The sequence below is a fragment of the Nelumbo lutea genome, chromosome 4 (assembly GCF_056320005.1).
Source record: "Nelumbo lutea isolate HS-2025 chromosome 4, American lotus-T2T, whole genome shotgun sequence".
NCBI classification, from domain to species: Eukaryota; Viridiplantae; Streptophyta; class Magnoliopsida; order Proteales; family Nelumbonaceae; genus Nelumbo; species Nelumbo lutea.
Genome location: NC_142687.1, coordinates 47786993 through 47808136, shown reverse-complemented (window position 1 = coordinate 47808136; position 21144 = coordinate 47786993). Strand labels below are relative to the sequence as shown.

General features: G+C 40.3%; 1 protein-coding gene across 1 annotated transcript; it reads left to right on the top strand.

The window, feature by feature from the left end:
* The first annotated feature begins 8004 nt into the window (after positions 1–8004).
* LOC148855626 (Protein prenylyltransferase superfamily protein) lies at positions 8005–11463 on the top strand. The gene is made up of 2 exons (XM_088985854.1): positions 8005–8509; positions 9683–11463. The coding sequence occupies exon 2, from the start codon at positions 10047–10049 to the stop codon at positions 11049–11051; it is 1005 nt and encodes a 334-aa protein (XP_088841980.1). The 5' UTR covers positions 8005–8509; positions 9683–10046; the 3' UTR covers positions 11052–11463.
* Positions 11464–21144: the final 9681 nt, after the last annotated feature.

Here is a 21144-nt window from a genome sequence, read left to right as displayed (position 1 = left end):
TTCTCTGTAACTTTTTTAGTGACAGTTTTCCATGGAACTACGTTGGTAGGAAGTACCAAAATCCATGTGATGTTGGTTGGTCTATTTACATGGTGTAAGGCCAATGGACGTGGTGGTCTAAACCCTGAAATATGGAGAGATATCTCAAAGTTGTAGTAGAGAAGAAAGAGAGAATGGGGGAAGAAATGATAGGAGAGAGAGAGAATGGGTCAGCCAAAGGGTGATGGGCCAATAGTGGTCCAAAAAGATTCCCCAAAATGGGCATTGGGACACCTATTTATAGGTGATGTATTCAAATTCACTCCAATTGTACGAGGACATGTGGCATGTCCATAGGGGAAATATTGTCATCATTCAGGCCTCAAGGGCATCCCCATCTTGTCATTCTCGGGTTAGTGTGGAGCCTTAATAACAAATATTATGTCTTCAACCCAGCCCTCTCTAGTGCATTTTTTTTTGGTAGAGTAATGCTTGATCATGTAGTCAACACCTTAATGCTCCCATTCTTAATGGTGCTTGACATGTGGAGCCATTATCAAGAACTCATCATGCCCACTTAGGGGAGGCTTCGACTATAAGTATAGACTCAAGGTCTCATGTAACGCTCTTATTCCTTCTCACTTAACTATCATTGTTCCTACACCATTTGCTTCCTTGATTTCTCAATTGACTTGACAATCAGAATCCTCACCCTTGGGACCACACCCCAGGATGTCTGACATCTTTTATGTGCTTGCAGGTGGGACTCTTAAGCTCATAACCCTAGGAATTTCAACACTGACTTTGTTTCTATCTTTGGCAACATCAATTAGAACTTTTGGGGGGAACGATTGTTAGCAAATTTTCCATTTCACTTACTATGATCAATCACCAAGATGATACCAGGGTGAGAAACAACACTCCTCCTACTCCCTAGGATCCTAGGACCCAATAGTCTGGATAACCTGCAAAAACCAACAAGAGGCTAACCCCAACACGGTCAACACATTGATGCTTAGGGGCACCAGAGCAGGAAGTCTGCCAATGCCTTGCTAAGCCAACCTATTAAAGTATGAACCAGGGATGACCACTATAAAACCAAGAGCAATAGCCATTTGGCGGGTCTACACTGCTCCCGTACTCACATGTAGATATCACTTTGGTCATTTTCCTTTGGGCCAACATAAGAGCATTGACAAACATCAAGAATGATGGAATCCAAGTTAGCAAAATGAGGCTGGCCAGTAGCCCACTCCTATGAAAGTATCAGACCTCTATGAGCACCTGAACAACAATTGGACCCAGGGAGAGAACATTCTGGTTGATACGGGACACTCTCAAAACCACCCAAACCTTTCATGGGTGAGGAAGACATCCCTACCAAGATCCCCCTTAGGCTATGTTTGGTTTGAAGGAAAAAGTAGGGAAACCCATACAAGGTTTGTAAAGCTTTCCCTACCTTTCCTTTCCTTTTCCTACATTTTCCTTCAAACCAAGCACAACCTTAGGGATCACGACTGTAGATTTAATGACATTGTAGTAGAGCTTGTTGTTATCCGAGTTGAAATATACCAATTTTAAGAAGGTAGAGCTGATGCCTCAACTAGCTAACACACCTCAGCGAGGCGGATGGAGGCCTTCACTAACCATTATGACGAAGCCTCTCCCCTCAAACTTTAAGGCTCCCAATTTGAGAGCTTCTACACAATCATGCTCTTTTTCATGGTTCTTTGACACCTTAATGTATAGAGCTTTCCAAACTAGTTTGCTACAGTGTTTTCAACCCACCATTGACCCGGTCGGTTGAACCACTCGAACTATCACCCGATCAAGATTTTGGGTCCAATTTGAGTAAAACTTGGAGAAAGGTCAAAACGCGTTGACATGGTCAAAAACATTCTAACCCAGATGGTTGGACTGTTAACTTGGTCGACCTGGTGACCGGGTTGTGGGTTGCATACTATGTATGTAAACTTTGGGAGGCCATAACTTTGCACTCTGATGCCTGATTGTGGTGATAATTTTTTTTTTTTAATTTTGGGTAACTTTTTGAGATCTATGCATCCTAAGGAGCCATAGGTGCCTTGCCTCCGCTATTTTTTGCAAAAAAAAAAAACCCTTTTTTGGCCTCAAATTGCAATTTTTAATATTTTATAAATAAAAAATAAAAGAAAGCTAGATGATCCCCCAACTAATAAACTCTTCATTGGGGTCATTAATGTCATATCAGGAGGTTCAACATCAAGAAAAGAAAGCTCTTTTTCCAAAAAGGCCCATGCCTGACTAGGGGTGTCAACGGTATTCGAAAATCCGATTTTGAATTCGATATACGACATAATCGAATCGAATTTAGATAATTCAAATATCTAATCGGTCAAATTCGGATATGACCTTATTCGATTTGATAAATATCTGAATTTGACTTGTTATTTAATTCTTATATATAATATATAAAATATTTTATATAGTTTATATATAATAATTAAGTTATATAAATAATTTATATCAATAAAATATTTATTTATATATTTATTAATTATCTAAAATAATTAATTAATCGAATTTGAATCTAATCAAATATTCAAATATTTAATCGGATTTGAATACGGATATTGCCTGATCCGATTTGAATTCGACCCATTTACACCCCTATGCCTAACAACTCCAAATTGGACATAGGCCCTAGAAGAAAGCCAAATTAGAGGGAGATTATCATCTTCTCTAATCATGACTTATAGGGGGTTGTTACCCCTATGATGATGCACTAGTGGTTGCTCTTGTGATCTCCAATTTTGATGTAAGAAGGATCCTCCTCGTAGACAATGACTCCTTATCTGACATATTATTCTACAAGGCCTTTGAAAAGATGAAGTTGTCCCTGGATTTACTTCAGCCCACCGATGTCCTCGTAGTTGATTTATCTGGGGCAATAATTAAACCAAAAGGGAAGATTACCCTATATTTCATGGTACTGGCCAAGCCCTAACACACCATTCTACTGACCAAGTTCTTGGTCGTCAAGCTCGGCTCACCATATAATATAATTATCATTCGATCAACATTGTATGCTATGAAGGTGGTGTTGTCCTCATACCACCTAGTGAGGAAGTTCCCCATGGAATATGGCATTGAAGTGGTCAGGGGAGACTAATTTATAGCAAGGTAATGCTATGTTGCAGAACTTAAAGGAAAAATAAAAACACATTGCCTATTGAAGGGCTCAACCTCAGAAATGAGCCAACTAGTCGAGGCCAACCAGTAGAGGACCTCATGACCATATCCTTAGACGAGGATGAGCTTGGGAACATAAATAATGAAGTGGATTAATGGTAATAAGTCAATATACATGAAGAAAAGGTCATGGTTTCAAATCTTATTATTTGCATTTTGCATCCGGTTTTAAGCAATTTTCTATGTAGTCCAATTTCTATGGTACAATTGAACCGAGCATAATCCAAGTCGTGGCATGGTTTGATCGATCGATGTGGTTTAGTTTTCTAAACATTGGACAAAATTATAGTTTTTAGCTTGTTTTCTTCCATAACAACAACCATAATTACTTATCTTCTCTAAAAATGGCGGTAGTCTAAAACCCCTTTCTTTTTAGGTCAATAACTACAAAGAGGATTAGTAGAGAACCTTTGTATCATCAATGATAATGGTGTTCTCTGCAACTATTTTTCAGTGACAATTTCCCATGGAACTATGTTGATAGGAAGTACTAGAAACCATGTGAGGTTGATTGGTTTATTTACTTGGTATAAGGCCAATTGACATGGTGGTCTAAACCCTAAAATTTGGGGAGATGGCTTAAAGCTTTTGTAGTAGAGGAGAAAGGGAGAAAATGGGAAAATGGTAGGAGAGAGAGAGAGAGAAATGGACTAGCGAAAGGGTGATGGATCAATAGTGGTCCAAAACGATGCTCCCAAAATGGGAATTGGAACCCCTATTTATAGGTGATGTATCCAAATTCACTCATGCAATCATATGAGGACATGTGGCACAACCACAGCCTGCAGGGTCAGTACTGTAATCACTTAGGCCTTGTTATTAGGGTCATTAATGTCATATTAGGAGGTCAACGTTGGTTAGAGAAAGCTCTTTTGCCAGAAAGTCCTATGCCCGATAACTCAAGATTGGACACAAGCCTTATAAGAAAGCCAAATCGGAGATTATCACCTTCTCTGACAATGACTTATAGGGGGTTGTCACCCCCCATGATGATGCATTGATGGTTGTTCTCATGATCTTCAATTTTGATGTAAAAAGGATCCACGTAGATAACAACTCCTTAACTCACAAATTATTTTACGAGGCCTTTGAAAAGATGAAGTTTCCCTGAATTGACTTTAGCCCACTAATATCTCCTTGGTCAATTCCTTTGGGGAAGTAGTTAAACCAGAAGGGAAGATTACCCTACCTCTCATGGTAGGACTTGAGCCTCGACACACTACTAGGAAAAACCAAAGAATCCTACCTCTTGAAAGGCTCGACCTCAAAGATGGGCCAGCCATCCGAGGTTAACCTATAGAGGACCTTGTGGTTGTACCCTTGGACGAGGCCACACCCAAGAAAACAATACAAGTTGGGTCCCTCCTTAAGGACATACATTTTGAACTAGTAATCTTCCCTAAATCCAATGCTAACGTATTTTCTTGGTTTGCTGCTGACATGCCAAGAATTGACCTCTTAGTCATGACTCATAAACTTAACATGGCCTAAGCTATAAGCTAGTTCAACAAAAGAAGAGGAACTTCGGACCAAACCAATGGAAAATGATCAGAGAGGAGGTGGATAAATTACTCAAAGCCAAGTTTATCAGAGAAGTATGCTACCCTAATTGATTAGCTAATATGGATATGGTGAGAAAGGCTAATGGGAAATGATAAATATGCATTGATTTTATAGATCTCGATAAGGCCTATCCCAAAGACATCTTTCCCTTGTCGAATAATGATTGCATCATCGAAACTACCCCAGGGTATGAACTCTTCATCTTCATGGATGCTTTTTCCAGTTATGGTTAGATCAGAATGCACTTCGACAATAAAGAGAAGACTACCTTCATCATAGAACATGACACCTATTATTATAGGGTGATGCCATTTGGGTTGAAGAATGTCGATCTCAGTTATTAATGGCTGGTTAATAAAATATTCAAGGAATAGATCAACCGTTACGTTGAAGTCTATGTTGATGACATGGTTGTGAAGAGTCTCCAAACTAATCAACACATCACTAGTCTCAAAATGGTCGGAAACTCAAACCCTATTTCAAAATTCACACTATAATTGTATTAACCAACCAACCTCTGGAGCAAATATTGCAAAAACCTGGGACCTCGGGTTGGCTAGCAAAGTGGGCTACAGAGCTACAAGAGTTTAACATTGCATACAACCCGAAGCCTACCATAAAAGCCTAGGGGTTATGAGATTTTTTGGTTGAATGCACCTTCAACAACATCTAGTAATGGTTATATCCAAATCTCATGCAACCATGGATAATGTGTTCTCCTTGCCAATATCTCCTACTCAAACATCTACTTTTGTCACCAAGCCAACAACTACATTTGACCCCACCACCGATTGATGTAATCAAGATAAATGTTAATGCCACAGTTAAGCACAATTTAGCCATTGTTGAATTGGGTTGCAAGAAATCACTTTGGTGCTTCTATTTTTGCTCGGGCTATGCCTATAGCCCATTGCTTTTCATTTGTTGTTGAAAAAAAAGTGTGTCTAAATTATTGCATTTTCTAGATCAATGTTTTAGTCAGTTACTATAGTTGAAGGTGATGCATAAGTTATTACTGACTTTGGTGGTATACTCTAAACCATTGTAGCATCTTCATGCTATAATTGCCTATTACAGAAATTCTCTCAATCACCTTCCTAGTTGGTCGGTTAGATATGCTCCTAGATCAATGAATTTTGTGGCACATACACTTGCCAAATTTGGTCTTACATTAAATTGTCCTCACACATGGTCCCCAACTGATTTCCTTAGATCTTCCATTGTATATAATTATTTTAGCCATTGAATGCATTGTCAGGCATTTTTAAAAAAAATAAATATATAGATAAAAAAATCAAATAGTAATGATTTAAAGTTACAAAATAAAAAACGAGTATCAAACAAAATTTATTAAAGGGAAAATTTCTTAAATTTCCCCTACTTTTTAACTAATTGATAAATTGTACCCTTACTATTTAACTATTATCTTGCACCACCCCTATTGTTTCTAACAATTGACTAGCTCTACCCTATTGTTAACATCCATTAATATTCTGTCAAAATTCGTACACATGTGACATTTAAATTTTTAAAGCCCAATATTACCCTTGTTTCCTTCCTCTTTACGTAGTGACATAACATTAACACCCCCTTCCTCATCCAATCTCTCTCTCTTCCTTCTATCTTTCTCTTTCTTCCTTTTCTCCTTTTTCTTCTTCTCTTTTTGAAACAAGGAAAGATTTTTTTTTTTTAACATAGGCTAAAACTAGGGGCCCGTTTGGCACATCTTTTTGGGAAGATCTTCTCGTATAAATTGAGCTTTTGTATGAAGATTTGAGTAGTCCAAAGCACGTGTCTTTCCGTGCGAGATTAAAATGTGAAAGACAGGAGAATCTTCATTTGAAACTTCCCGAAATCAGCCCAAAATGGGATTTCCGCATCTTTTTGGCATTCCGTCTTTCGGTGGCTAAATCTTTTTCACACCAAATGGAAATAGACGGCATAGATCTTCTGTGCACCGAAAATCTGTCCCCTGTCTTGATGATCTTGCTCTTGGATTCGAGTAAAGGAAAGAAAGAGACTTTGAGGACAAGGCTTCAATTGAAAGAGAAGAGAAAGAAGAGGCTTGTTGGTTTTGTTCGATTGTAGAGAAGACGAAGAAGATTAGAGAGAAAGCCCTGCTTGGGTTTGTTTGATTGTAGAGAAAACGAAGAAGATGGGAGAGAAAGCCCTATTTGGTTTTGTTCAACTATAGAGAAGACGAAGAAGAGGAGAGAGAAAGTGATGTTTGGTTTGTTCGACTGTAGAGAGGATGAAGAAGAGAAGAGAGAAAGCCCTATTCGATTTGTTCGATTGTAGAGAAGACGAAGAGGAGAGAGAAAGAGAGAGCCTAGTAGAGTTCAGGCATTATCCCCACCTTGCCTCACTATTGCCAAACCCTCCATCCCCCGCCTCGCCTCGCCACTACATCTATGGTTTAATCGGTGATGAGGTACTAGGGTTTGAACATAGTAGTTGGTGATGAGGTACTATGGTTCAAACACAGCAGTCGCTACTACCAAATCTCCTTCCCTCACCTCACCTAATCACCTACCTCATCTCTGGTTTTGTTGGTGATGAGGTGCTATGGTTCGATCACAACAGTCGGTGATGAGGTACTACCTAACCTCACCTTGCCTTGCGCATTGTCATAGGTCGGGTTTCACGATGTAGAGGCCAAAACTAAGCTTGGTTGGAGAAATCTCTTCAGTACTACAGTCATCAAGGAGGTTGATCATTGACAGGGCAAGAGTGGCATTGGGGAGGTTGAGGGCTAAGGCTATCTTCGATCTCCGATCCTTGAGAATAAACAATTTGGGAAACCTGGTCGCCTAGTTCTCTACGTGGAAGGGTAAATCTCCGGAAGTGTAATTTCTATTAGAACAACCAACTGATACTGACAACGATGCTTCACCAACAAGGGAAAATCGTAGATAACAGGTCAACTACGTAGGGGCGAGCATAATTGGTTTTTCAGTCGGGTTTGGGTTATCAAACTTGATTTCAGTTAATCAAAAAAATCGATTTAATATTATAATTTATAATTTAATTTTATATTAATATTTAATAAATTAAGAAGCATATTTGGCTATTTGCCAAATTCCAAAATAAGCAAATTGCAAAACGTCTTAGACAAGAAACTTTCTTGTCGTGTGGGCATCTAAGAGTCGGACTGTCAGACTGTCACTCCGTTAGAGACTAAGACCCCTTTCTCCTTTCTCTCTATTCCTATCTCTTTCGACTTGCCATCTCGAGACTCTCGTTTAATCGTCTTCCAGTTCCAGACTAGAGTCCAGTGTCTCCAGAGTCTCATCTCTTCAACTGCCGTGGCTGTCGGACGTCACTAGCTCACCCAATACCAACAGGAACACCGAACACGAAGTCACGAACGGTGTTGATTCATTGTCAAGTTTCGCGGTTGGTGGTTGCTGGGCTGCATCTTCCTCAGTTCGTTTCTTTGACTGTCGCGGTTGCTGGACATCAGTTCAGTTCGTCTCTTCAACTACCATGGCTACTGGATGTTACCGGCTCACCCAACACCAGTAGGAACACCGAACACGAAGTCACGAACGGCGTTGATTCGTTGCCGAGTGTCGCGGCTGCCAGCTGCCGCTATTGCGCTGCATCTTCCTCAATTCCTCCAGACTTCGATCCTCTTCTTCTTCCTGCGCTATAGGCTCCAAACACGAACGACGTTGATTCGTTGCCGAGTGTCGTTGGCTACCTGCGTCTTCCTACGCTGCGTTGCATCTTTCAGGTTAAATAATTTCGGTTTTAACCAAAATATCCGAAAAAAAAATCGATTCAATTTATTCAGTTTTCATATATTTCAGTTTTGGTTCGATCTACCATATAATTAAATTGGTTTTTAAAATTTTGGTTTTTTCGGCTCAGTTTTGAACTGAAAAAACCGAATGCTCACCTCTACAACTACCTATGTTTGTCGTTAGATCTTGCAACAACGATGATAATACAAGAGAAGGGAGTGAGGAGAGAGGAAAAATGGCATGACAATTGTGATAAACAATAGCGGTGGTGCAAGACAATAGTAAGGGTAAAGTTAGTAATTAACTAAATATAGGGATAATTTAAGAAATTTGTCCTTTATTAAAATACATAAATAAAAGAATAAGAAATCCATATTTAGTTGGGAGGTCATTTTCCAATAGATAGATTAAATCCGATTGGAGTCTGTTGTTACTATTAAGGCCATGTTTGTTTTTTTTATAAGTTATTTATTCGGGTAAATGTAATTACCTAGATAAATTTCTTTTAAGAAACTCTTATCCAAGTGCATTTTACTCATATTCTTTTATTTCCTAGGTAAATAAAATAATGACCATTTTAACTATAAAAATTGATTATTAAAAAAGACCTTTTTGTCTCATTTTACAACCTTTTACTACGTGAAAAAGTTATTTATATACCTAGGATAAATGATAGTAGGAATATAAACTTTATTTGGTCTCACATAAATATGAAAAATGAATATGAGATTCTTGAAAACTAAAATCCCATTCACCAATTTTCCCACTCTCAAAATCCAAAAAAAGAATGTCCCTAAAAATTTAGACTCTAATTGAGATGGCGTGGCATGTTCATATCGGAGGGTGCGATAAATGCAAGAGCACATGTGTCTTTGGTTTTTGAACTCAGTTTACCCAACAAAACAATAGCAACCCATTAAACACAACTCCGATCACTACCAATAAAATACATTCCAATCCTCTACCAATGTGATCTTATATCGCGTATTAGGCAGGTCCCATTTTTATGGTGGGTCCAGTATTAGATGAAATTGGTAAAGGATTGGAATGTGTGTTTTATTGGCGGAAATTCTCAACTCATTAAACACTCCCGTTAAAATCAGATGGCAGATGCACTGAGAGTTAGACTTGTTCTAACACGTGTAATGCACTGGATCATTCAGGCTGCTTATCACCGTTTTCTCATAAAACAATGTCTTTTTATGGTATCGTTGGTGAAGCATCGTTTATTCCAATGTGACGCTGTTTTTCGGAGCAACGGCAACGATGCCAAATAGATGCCTACACGACCCGATTAGCAAAGCAAAACCGTCTCGACCCCTCTAGGCCCCACACCTACAATTCGTCAGTTCCACATGTGAGAAGGAAATAAGGAAAAGTTCCGGACATCAAGGTAATTTTGATACTCTCCCGCTCGTACCATTCTCTGCATAACAAACAGCAATAGCAAAAGCCCTTCTCATTGTTTTCAACCCCTTCGTCTTTCTTTGCCATCAAGAGATAAAACCCTACACCCTAACCCTAGCCATGGATACTTCCTTACTCCGAGGAGCTCTCATCCATGGCAGAACATCTCTCCCTATCTCCTTCACTTCATCATCACCTTCCCATCTCCGTTTCTCTACCCAACCACCTTCAATTTCCCAAACCAGGGCTAGGGTTATAAGCGTTAGGGTTTCTTCGAGTTCCAGTACTAACTGTGACAAAAACCTCATAATCCGAAGAATTAAGGGCACTGCCTCAACGGCGATTCTAGCAACTGCAGTGGCCGCATTGATGGTAAGGTTCTCTCAGTTACCGGCCAGGGCTGAACCCCCGGCGACGTTCACGGAGGAAAAACCTGTGTTGGAAGAAGAGCTGGGACAAGAGCAGGAGCAGGAGAAATCCCAGAAATCTCCGCTGTCTCAGTTTCTAGAATCGCATTCTGACGCCATTGACGCCTTGAAATCTCTCTTGCAACGGAAGCTGGAAGATGGAGAGGATGAGGAAGCTTTGAAGATATTGGAACGCTTGGTTTCTGCTCAACCATCGGAGGTTGAATGGAAATTTCTCGTGGCGAGATTATTGAATGAAATGGGGAAAGTTGATGAAGCTCGGCAGGTTTTTGAAGCTATTTTGGCTGTGAATCCTCTCTCTTTCGAAGCTCTATTCGAGAATGCCTTGCTTATGGACCGCTGTGGAGAAGGTGAAGCAGTGCTTAACCGGCTCCAAGAAGCCCTGAAACTTGCAGAGGAGGAAAACAAGGTGAAAGAAGCTCGCGACGTAAGGTTGATAATGGCACAGATTCAGTATCTTCAGAAGAATGTGGATGAAGCATTGAGGAGTTATCAGGAATTGGCCAAGGAGGACCCCAAGGATTTCAGGCCTTACTTTTGCCAAGGGGTGATTTATAGCTTGCTTGATCGGAACAAGGAGGCGAGAGAGCAGTTTAAGAAATACCGCGAACTTTGTCCCAAGAAATTCGAGGTGGAGGGGTTCTTGCAGACTCCATTGTCGAGGATGAAGCTGTTTGGGACAGACTCAGATAATTGAACATCGTGGATTTTTTGTTGCTGAGGATTCGATAATAAGTGGGGAGAGAAGTTATATTTCTCCAGAAGGCAGAGTTGAGATTTTGTCTGGTAAAGTTCTGCTTGTTTTAAAATTTTCAGTAGGTACTTACTTTTTGGTTCTGTAGGTTAAAGCAAGGCTGTCGAATCTCCATTGCAGCTTCATAGGAAATAATTACAGAGAAAGGAAAAATTTGTCTTGTGCTTCTATAGGTAAATATAGCATAATCTGTGGCAGTTTCTGCCTGTTCAAACTAATAGTGAAAACTTCAAAAAATAATGAACCATAACAAGGGTACAGAGGCATTGAATTTCTACATTGTAAGACATCTTTATGGACCCTGTCTTTCCCTGGGTATCTGCCAGATCAATTTGCAGATTTTTTTTGATCAGTAGATCAATTTGCAGATTTGACACAGAAGAGGATGATATGTTAACATAGGTGCCTAAAATCTGATCTATTTGGTGGTTATGGAAAGCTTTCTGGTTTCAAAATTTACCCCATCAGCCCATGTTAAAGCTTGGTAGTGTTTGTTGCCCCACTTAGTTATACTATCTTCTGCCAAATGAAGACAATGAAGCGAGTCATTTTCTCCAAATTGTTTGTTTCAGGATCTTTTATTAGCTCCAAGAATATAAACAAGATTCTCTCACTTCAGTTTGATGATGCCATAAGCTCCCAACTATTGGAGTTTTATAATTGTTTCTTTCATTTTGTTTTTGGTAACTGTTGTTTCTTTCATTTTATGCTATGTTAAATTACATGATTTGAAATTTTTAGGAAAAACCTATGATGCTGGAAAGACGTGATACCCAAAGGGATTTGACCAATGAAAACTCCCCATCAATTTTTGTTAAAAACCCACCTTATTGGTTACCACATTTATGAAGCCGGTTGATTGGTATAAGTTTTTCTGCCATATTTCCGGCATCAGTGGAAACCATTCTTTTAACTGCTAATGTAGGTGATGTTTGGCATCGATGATGATTTCTCTTCTTGATTATTCAAAAATCGGTGATTTCTGGAATCAGTGATTTTTGAAAAATCATAAAAAATTGTTGTTTGGTATCATTTATGCATGTAAGCTGATTTTTGAGAAATTGGCTTTGAGTCTGTTTGGTACTGATTGGCCAATTATTTTTGTATTAGAGTTATTCAATTCCATGCCATCCTCAAAAAATCGGAATCAGTTAAAAATCAGGAAATCACCCGAAAAGGTGATCCTTGAAAACGACTGATTTTAATAATCGATTTTTGGATGATTTCCCAAATATTGGCGTAATCCAACCAACCAAACATGAAAAAAATCACTGATTCATCAAATTCTACTGTGGATCGTACGTGGTATGGGTTTTTGGGAAATCATGATGCCAACAAGACAGGTAGCACCTTATTGCCTAGGCAATTTAATTTTTTAAATAAATCCTAAAGTCTTAGGTAATTTCCTGTGATTCATAGCAACTAGCAATTAGGGTTGTTCACGTGTCAGGTTGGGTCGGTTTAATGGGGTTTTCCCAACCGACCCAGTGTTAAGCAAAACCGACCTGGTCAGTTTGAGTTGGGTTGGGTCGGTTTCGGTTTTGCTCCTGTACAAAAAGGACATAGAAGCCTCTAAGGAAATTTTTATACTGAAAACTGAAAATTGAAGTTTTTAAGATATTTTCTGGAAATATATTTAAAACTGAAATATGTATTTTAGAAATAAACAAATATATATATATATATATATATATATATATATATATATATAAACAAAAATATACATACAAATATATTGGAATATATATTTTCTGGAAATATATATCTCACATATTTCAGAATATATATTTTTTAGATAGAGATTTTTTCAGATATTTTGGTTTTTATGCAAAACCGAAATATCTTTATTTAACAGTTTTAAATATAAAATATATTTAAATTAAAACCGAAATATATATTTAAATAGATTAGGTTTTTCATACAAAACTGAAAACTGAAGTTTTAAAGATATTTTCTGGAAGTATATTTAAAACTGAAATATGTATTTTAGAAATATATATATATATATATATACATACAAATATATTGGAATATATATTTTTTAGATATAGATTTTTTTAGATATTTCAGTTTTTATGTAAAACTGAAATATCTTTATTTAACAGTTTTAAATATAAAATATATTTAAATTAAAACCGAAATATATATTTAAATAGATTAGGTTTTTCATACAAAACTGAAGTTTTTTGTGCAAATATATCATCATTAGCCGGATTTTTTTTTCAAAGCTTAAACTTAAACAAAACACAAATAAAATATATCAACTTGTAACATGCATTAAATTAAAAAAATTAAATAAAAAAATACTAACATTTGAATGACTGAAGTTGAGACTTTGAGAATGAGACTTGAGCTTGAGTTGAGAGAATGAGAACTTTGAGAAGATGGGAGTTGGGAGAGCCAAGTTCAAATGATGTCTTAAAATTGAGACTTGAGAACTTGAAATTTTAAATTTTTGATTCTTGAGTCGAGAGTCAAATTGTATTAGAGAATAGAGATTGTGCTTGAGTTGAGGGGCTAAGGGGGGCGGACCAAGTTAGAATTAGAATAGAAGACAAAAGTTATCAAGAAAGTAGAAAGTCAAACTGTTTTATAGAAAGAAGGCTGAAATTTATATATTTCAAGAAACTTTCTAAGTTCTAATCTAAGTAAAAAAGGACACCTAATTCTAATTGTAATTGCTTAATTGGTTGCCTATTTGGTGTAAAAGATTATAGAAACTAGGATAGAGACAACTTAGTTAAGTAGGAACTAGAAGACTAGGTTAGGTTGTAATTAGGAATTAGGATAGATGCAACTTAGTTAAGTAGGAACTAAGTCGGTTCGGTTTGGGTTGGTTTTGGTTTTTACACAAGAAAACTGAAACCGACCTAAACCATCGGTTTATGAATTTGTACAACCTGAAACCGACCGGTGCTTATGAAAACCCGACCAACTTGGGTTGGGTCTGTCCGGGTTGGTCGGTTTGGTCGGATTGGGCCTTCTTATGAACAATCCTACTAGCAATTGTCTTTCACTAGTAATTTTCAATAGTTTTCATAAAATAAGTATGTATTTCATATAAAAATTTATATGTAGAAAATCAATGTATTCTCGAGAACAAAAAGAAAAGAAAACTCCGAAAATATAGGGGCTGAATCCCTGTTTTTATCCAAAGAAAAAGAATAGAAAAAAGGGCGAAGAAGCTATAGCAACAACTTGAGGTGATCATTCAACCTCACTCCTAAATAAAGGTGCAGGATCAAACCACTCTATGTGATATGGCCAGTGGGCCTCAGGCTCACATGCATCTTTCACTAGAGGTGTAAATCAGGTCGGGCCGCCCGTGGTCCGACACGAAGTTTAATAGGTCATTTCAAGCCTGGCATAGAGGTCTGTGCTATGCTGGGCTAGGAGGCCCTTGGGCCGGCATGGCACGGTATGACAACACGTGCCGTGTTGCCTACGGCTCGCGTGCCAACACAGCCCAACCTGCGGTACGACACGAAGCACAGCTCGCCAGGCCCGTAACGGGCCATGCTCAGCTCGTTTGGGAATATAGTCATTGGGAGTTTTGGGTAAAGTTATAAGTAACTTTACAATGACCAAAATACGCCTCCCAATAACTAAATAACAAATAGTTTTTTTGGGTATTTTGGTAATTGAATTATGTTCAATTCCTATAAATAGCCCTATCCTCCACCATTTTCATCACACGAATTCAACAATCAACATTCAACAATTCTCCTATTAAGTTATTCTCTTAATCTCTCTAGTCTTTCCTCTCTCAGTCTCTTAGACTCTCGGTCTCTTTCAGTCTCTCATACATTCTCTGCCATCTGAGTGAACTCTGATAGTCTCATAGTTTGATTGGTTGATTGTTTGATTCTCCAAGTTAGCAATTTGGGAGGCTTTGTGATACGCTCAAGTTATCTAACAAAAGGGAGAAGGATCTAGAATAAGGAGAAGAGAGAGAGAGAGAGAGTTTGTTTGTAGAAAAGCCAATGCCAACTCCATTCATTCAGGCTATATTTATAGCCTTATGGTGCTATAAACTGGGAGTAGAAATAGGAACTACTGCCCCTTAATCTTAGGAGCTTATCAACAAAAAAACAAAATGCACTTATCTAGGAAACATAATGCACTTATCTAGGAACAGAAATTGAAGACTTATCTAATGCACTTATCTAGGAAACATAATGCACTTATCTAGGAGCAGAATTGAAGACTTGTCTATTCTAACAGAATTAAAACTGAATGGATAAGGCTTATCCCAATTAAGAGCTAACATGACCGGGTCTTCTGCTGCTATCCACTTTGACCGGGTCTTCGGCTGTTGCATGCATGCACGTATCATTCTCCTCCCCCCTGAAGGACCCTTGTCCGCAAGGAAGTCGGGATAAGCTTTTCTGAAGCGTCATTCATTCTCCCAGGTTGCATCCTCAGTTGGCGCCCCAATCCATTTGACCAAGACTTCGGATTTTGGGCGGTATTTGCCCTTGTGAATAATACGGCGATCCAGGATTGCTTCCGGTTGGGGTAGGATGGTCGAAGTATCCGAGATTGGAGGAAGCTGAGTGGAAGTAGGGGTGATGGGTCCCAAGTGCTTCCGCAGCAAACTGACATGAAACACATTGTGGATTTGAGAGCTGGGGGGCAAGGCTAAGCGGTAGGCTACTAGACCAATCTTCTCAATGATTGGGTACGACCCAAAATAACGTGGGGCGAGCTTCATGGAACGCCGAAACGCCACCGAGGTCTGCCGGTAAGGCTGTAGCTTCACATACACGAAGTCACCTGCTACGAACGAGACTTCTCGTCGGTGCTGGTCCGCTTGACATTTCATCCGGTTCCGGGCTACCTGGAGGTTATGTTGTAGCTCGCGTAGGATGATGTCCCGGTCACGCAAGTATTCGTCAATTGCCCCTACTCGAGCTGTACCCGGTACATAGGTTAGGAGACTAGGGGGTGGGATTCCGTAGACTGCTTCGAAGGGTGTCATTTTGGTGGAAGAGTGAGTGGAGGTGTTGTAGCTGTATTCTGCCCAAGGAACCCACTCTACCCATTTTTGCGGCTGGTCACCTGCAAAGCACCGTAGATATTGCTCCAACGTCCGGTTAACAACTTCGGTTTACCCATCGGTTTGGGGGTGGTAACTGGAGCTCATACACAATTTCGTCCCATGCATCTGAAAAAGTGTCTGCCAGAATGAGCTGATGAATACCTTGTCACGGTCGCTAACAATGGATGTTGGTACTCTGTGTAGGCGGACAACGTTGGCAACAAATGCCTTCGCGACTGTGGTGGCAGTGAATGGGTGTTTTAAGGGAATGAAGTGGGCATATTTTGTCAACCGATCCACAATTACCATGATAACCGTGTACCCATTGGAGGAAGGCAATCCTTCGATGAAGTCCATGGAGATGTCTGTCCACATTTGAGTAGGAATTGGTAATGGCTGAAGCAATCCCGTTGGTCTCATGCAATCTGTTTTGAAGCGCTGACATACGTCACATTGTTGCAAGAACTCCTTCACCGTCCGACGCATGTGGGGCCAAAGGAAGCTATGCTTGATGCGAGAGAGGGTCTTATGAAACCCAAAGTGTCCCCCTACAGGGGATGAGTGGCAATCCGCCACCACCTTTGAAATCAAGGTGGAGGTGGGGCTCAAATAAATCTTGTCCCCCTTGAACCATATCCCATCCCGTTGAAGCAACTTGTGGGAGGGTCGCTTTTTCATCAATTCCCCATAAAAGGTGTCTTGTTTGACCTCTTCTTGTAGCGTCGGCCACCAGTCTGCGTGTGGTATAGAGATGGAAAGAAACTGAAATTCAGCCATACATGACAAGGAATCCGCACTTTGGTTCTCAGCCCCTTTTTTATACTCGATCTCATAGTCGTAGCCCATTATCTTTGGCAGCCACCGCGTTTGTGCCGGTGTGGTTATCCTCTGCTCGAGTAAATATTTAAGACATTTTTGGTCGGTGCGGACTGTGAATGGTTTCCCAAGCAGATATGGGCGCCATTTCTTAACGGCTTTGACAATAGCTAACATCTCCTTCTCATAGGTGGATAATGCCAAGGCTGAACCTTTCAATGCTTCACTGAAGTAGGCCACCGGTCGGTTTTGTTGGATGAGGATGGCGCCAATCCCGGTTCCACTCGCATCGCATTCAATCACAAACCGTTGGGAGAAATCTGGTAGACGTAGGATTGGCGGTGAAGTGAGTGCCTTCTTCAATTGTTGAAAGGCCAGCTCTGCTGCCTCGTTCCATTGAAATCCCCCTTTGGTCAACAGTTGGGTTAAGGGAGCTGCAATGCTTCCGAAGTCGCGGATGAACTTCCGGTAATATCCTGCTAACCCGAGGAAGCCACGGACCCCCTTTGCTGATGTCGGTGTAGGCCATGCGAGAACAACTTGTATTTTGGCTGGATCAACGGACACGCCTTGTTCTGAAATCACATGACCCAAGTACTCGACCTGCGAAACCCCAAATTGACATTTTGACATTTTTGCAAATAATTTGTTAGAGGATAATACAGTTAGAACAACTCTCAAATGAGATAGGTGGTCTTCACATGATTTAGAATAAACCAGAATGTCGTCGAAGAAGACCAAAATAAATTTCCGGAGGTATGGGCGGAAGATGTCGTTCATGAGGCTTTGAAAAGTTGCAGGTGCATTCGTCAAGCCGAACGGCATCACTAAGAACTCGTAATGCCCTTCATGTGTTCGGAAAGCCGTTTTAGGAACGTCTTCTTCTTGCACTCGAATCTGATGGTATCCCGACCGTAGATCTAGTTTGGAGTAGAATTTGGTGCCGTAGAGCTCATCTAATAATTCATCAATCACGGGAATGGGATACTTGTTTTTAATAGTGATTTCGTTCAGTGCTCGGTAATCCACGCAAAACCGCCAAGCTCCATCAGCCTTCTTCACTAGCAAAACCGGCGATGAGAATGGGCTATTGCTTGGTCTTATCAGCCCTGTTTGCAAAAGCTCCTTCACCATCTTCTCTATTTCGGTCTTCTGGTAATACGGGTATCGATATGGCCTCACACTCACCGGTCCTTTGTCGGGAAGCAGTGCAATCCGGTGGTCATGTGGTCGTTTAGGAGGCAGGCTTGTGGGCGGCTCAAACACATGGGAAAATTCGGTGAGAAGGTGGTCCATCTCGGGTGGAAGAAAACCTGGTTGGCCGCTGCTATGTGAAGGAACTATTTGAAAAAAAAATCCCGTACCTTGTAACCCATTGCATTCTTTGTTGGTTAAGGCTTCGATGCTGGCTCGTCCCAATCCTTGGAAGGTGCAAGAGAGTCCCTCCTTTTTGAACGTCAAGGTTAGTTGTTTGTAATCCATCTCGACGGGTCCAAGCGTCTCTAGCCACTGTACTCCCAACACCAACTGGCATGCTGCGACGGGAAGAACATAATAGTCAGCGGTAACGGGGTGTCCTTGAATTGCGAGGGTGAGAGATCGGCACTGCCCCATACACTCGATCTTTTCACGGTTGGCCACCATTACTTGAAATTTCTTGTCTCGGTTCACTGGCAACCCGAGCTTGGAGACGATGGCTTGGTCAATGAAGTTGTGGGTGCTGCCGCCATCAATTAATACGGTCACGTTCTTGTTTTTCAGTTTCCCAAAAACACGTATGGTTTGCGGGTGCTCAGCTCCTGCAATAGCGTGGAAGGAGATTTCAGGGATGGCTTCTTGGTTTTCCTCCGCGTCCGCCGGTTCTGGATCCTCAATCATGAACAGTTGTGGACGTGCACAACGGTGGCCAGAGGTGAACTTCTCATCACAGTAGTAACACAGCCCCTTCTCACGACGTTCTCGCGCCTCCTGGTTGGTGAGTCGCTGAAATGTTGAGGAAGGAGCACTGGAAACCTGGTTCGCGCGCGAGCTTGGTGGAGGCCCAAGTACACCGGCCATGGGGTTGGGCGACGCCTTCTAGGTTGTCAAGGCTGATGGGGATCGAATCGGTTGGCTAGCTCTCCGCTGTAAGTGATTTCGTTCCTCAATTAACCGGGCCACTCCAATCGCCTCTATCAAAATTCGAGGCTGCTTGATCTTCACATCTAAACAAACGTCATCACGAAGTCCTGCAATGAAACAGCCAATGAGAAAGCTCTCGGGCAGGCCGTCAACTTGGTGAGAGTGCCTCTCGAAGGCTTCTTGATAAGCCGTCACAGTGGTGGTTTGCTTTAGGCGGGTTAATGCCTCTGATGGGTCCTCGTAGTCGGTGGGGCCGAACCGTTGTAACACCGCTTTGGAGAGTTCTTCCCATGTGAGCGGTCCGCGATGCTTGGTCAACCACCTGTGCCACTGTAAGGCGATGCCTTCCAAATGGAAGGAAGCTAGCTGCACCTGTTGGTCCGGAACAATATTTTGAAATTCAAAATACTGCTCCGCCTTGTAATTCCAACTGCTCGGATCATCCCCATTAAATTTTGGGAATGACAGCTTGACGTGTTGATGAGGGTGGTCATGGGTGGAGCTTGAACGAGAAGTATGGGGCTGTGAGGATTCTTCATGGGCGAAGGGGTTGGTCTCGGGAGTGGTATTGGGAGTGGTTCGTGAGGCTCGAAGGGCTTGGAGTTCAGTTAACACTGCTTGCAAGACAGTGTTCATTTGGTCGAAGCTCGACTCATGTCGTGCTAAGGTTTCATTGACCTCATTGCGGAACTCCGCGTTCGTCTTTCCACGGGTGTCCATGGTCGAACCGGCTCTGATACCAATGATACGCTCAAGTTATCTAACAAGAGGGAGAAGGATCTAGAATAAGGAGAAGAGAGAGAGAGAGAGAGTTTGTTTGTAGAAAAGCCAATGCCAACTCCATTCATTCAGGCTATATTTATAGCCTTATGGTGCTACAAACTGGGAGTAGAAATAGGAACTACTGCCCCTTATTCTTAGGAGCTTATCAACAAAAAAACAGAATGCACTTATCTAGGAACAGAAATTGAAGACTTATCTAATGCACTTATCTAGGAAACAGAATGCACTTATCTAGGAGCAGAATTGAAGACTTATCTATTCTAACAGAATTAAAACTGAATGGATAAGGCTTATCCCAATTAAGAGCTAACATGACCGGGTCTTCTGCTGCTATCCACTTTGACCGGGTCTTCGGCTGCTGCATGCATGCACGTATCACTTTGAACCTTGGATGTTGTCATGTTGAAAGGCTTTAACCATTGAAATCAAGTTGGGATTCTGGGGTAAGTCTGATTAAATTAATTTTATTTTATTTTTTAGAATTTGAAAATAATGGTTAGCTCTTCCCAAAACCCCAAGTTTAGTAGCCTAATTTGGAGAATATTTAAAATAGAGGATGTTGAGGGGAAGGGGAAAAGAGTAGTTTGCCAAAAATGTAGAAAAGACTTTAGCTATTGTAGCAAGGGTGGTACTGGCCATTTGACCAAACATTTTCTCACACCTGAGAAGGAAGAAGAAATAACCCACAATTTAAATGAGATTTTGAAATAATGAAAAGTAAATTTTAAAAATATTGGGAGAAATCGGAGTCTCGGAGAACATTTCTCGCCGCCAATTCTGCCATGGCACGTGATCCATGATCTACTAACCCCTCTGGTGTCTACAAGTTATAGTTCCATTGGAGTCTTGTTTAGTTGTTTTAGTGCAGGACTTGCAGGTACCACACTACGACACTACCCACTGTACCAGCCTACCAGGGTTGGCTAGATGCAGTTATAAATCATGATGCAAAATATAGATTACAACTTTACAATTACAAGACAAAGGAGGGCATGATACTACAGACTACTACAGTACTACATACACTGGATATATGGTTTTTCACCTGAAGGAGATGATGAAAGTGTGTGAATGCTTTCATCATAATGTATATATAAATTTTGTTTAAATTGTAAATTTTAACAAATAACCCACAATTTTTTATTTTGTCAAATTATTATAAATATTGTTATAATTTTATTTAGTTTATTTTCTATTAATGTAATTTTATATTTTCAATTTGTAACTATATAGTCTATAATTCTATATTGTATTTTTTATATTTTATTAATTTAT

Coding starts and splice junctions, on each gene's coding strand:
- LOC148855626 (XM_088985854.1), top strand. CDS start 10,047: ATGGATACTTCCTTACTCCGAGGAGCTCTCATCCATGGCAGAACATCT.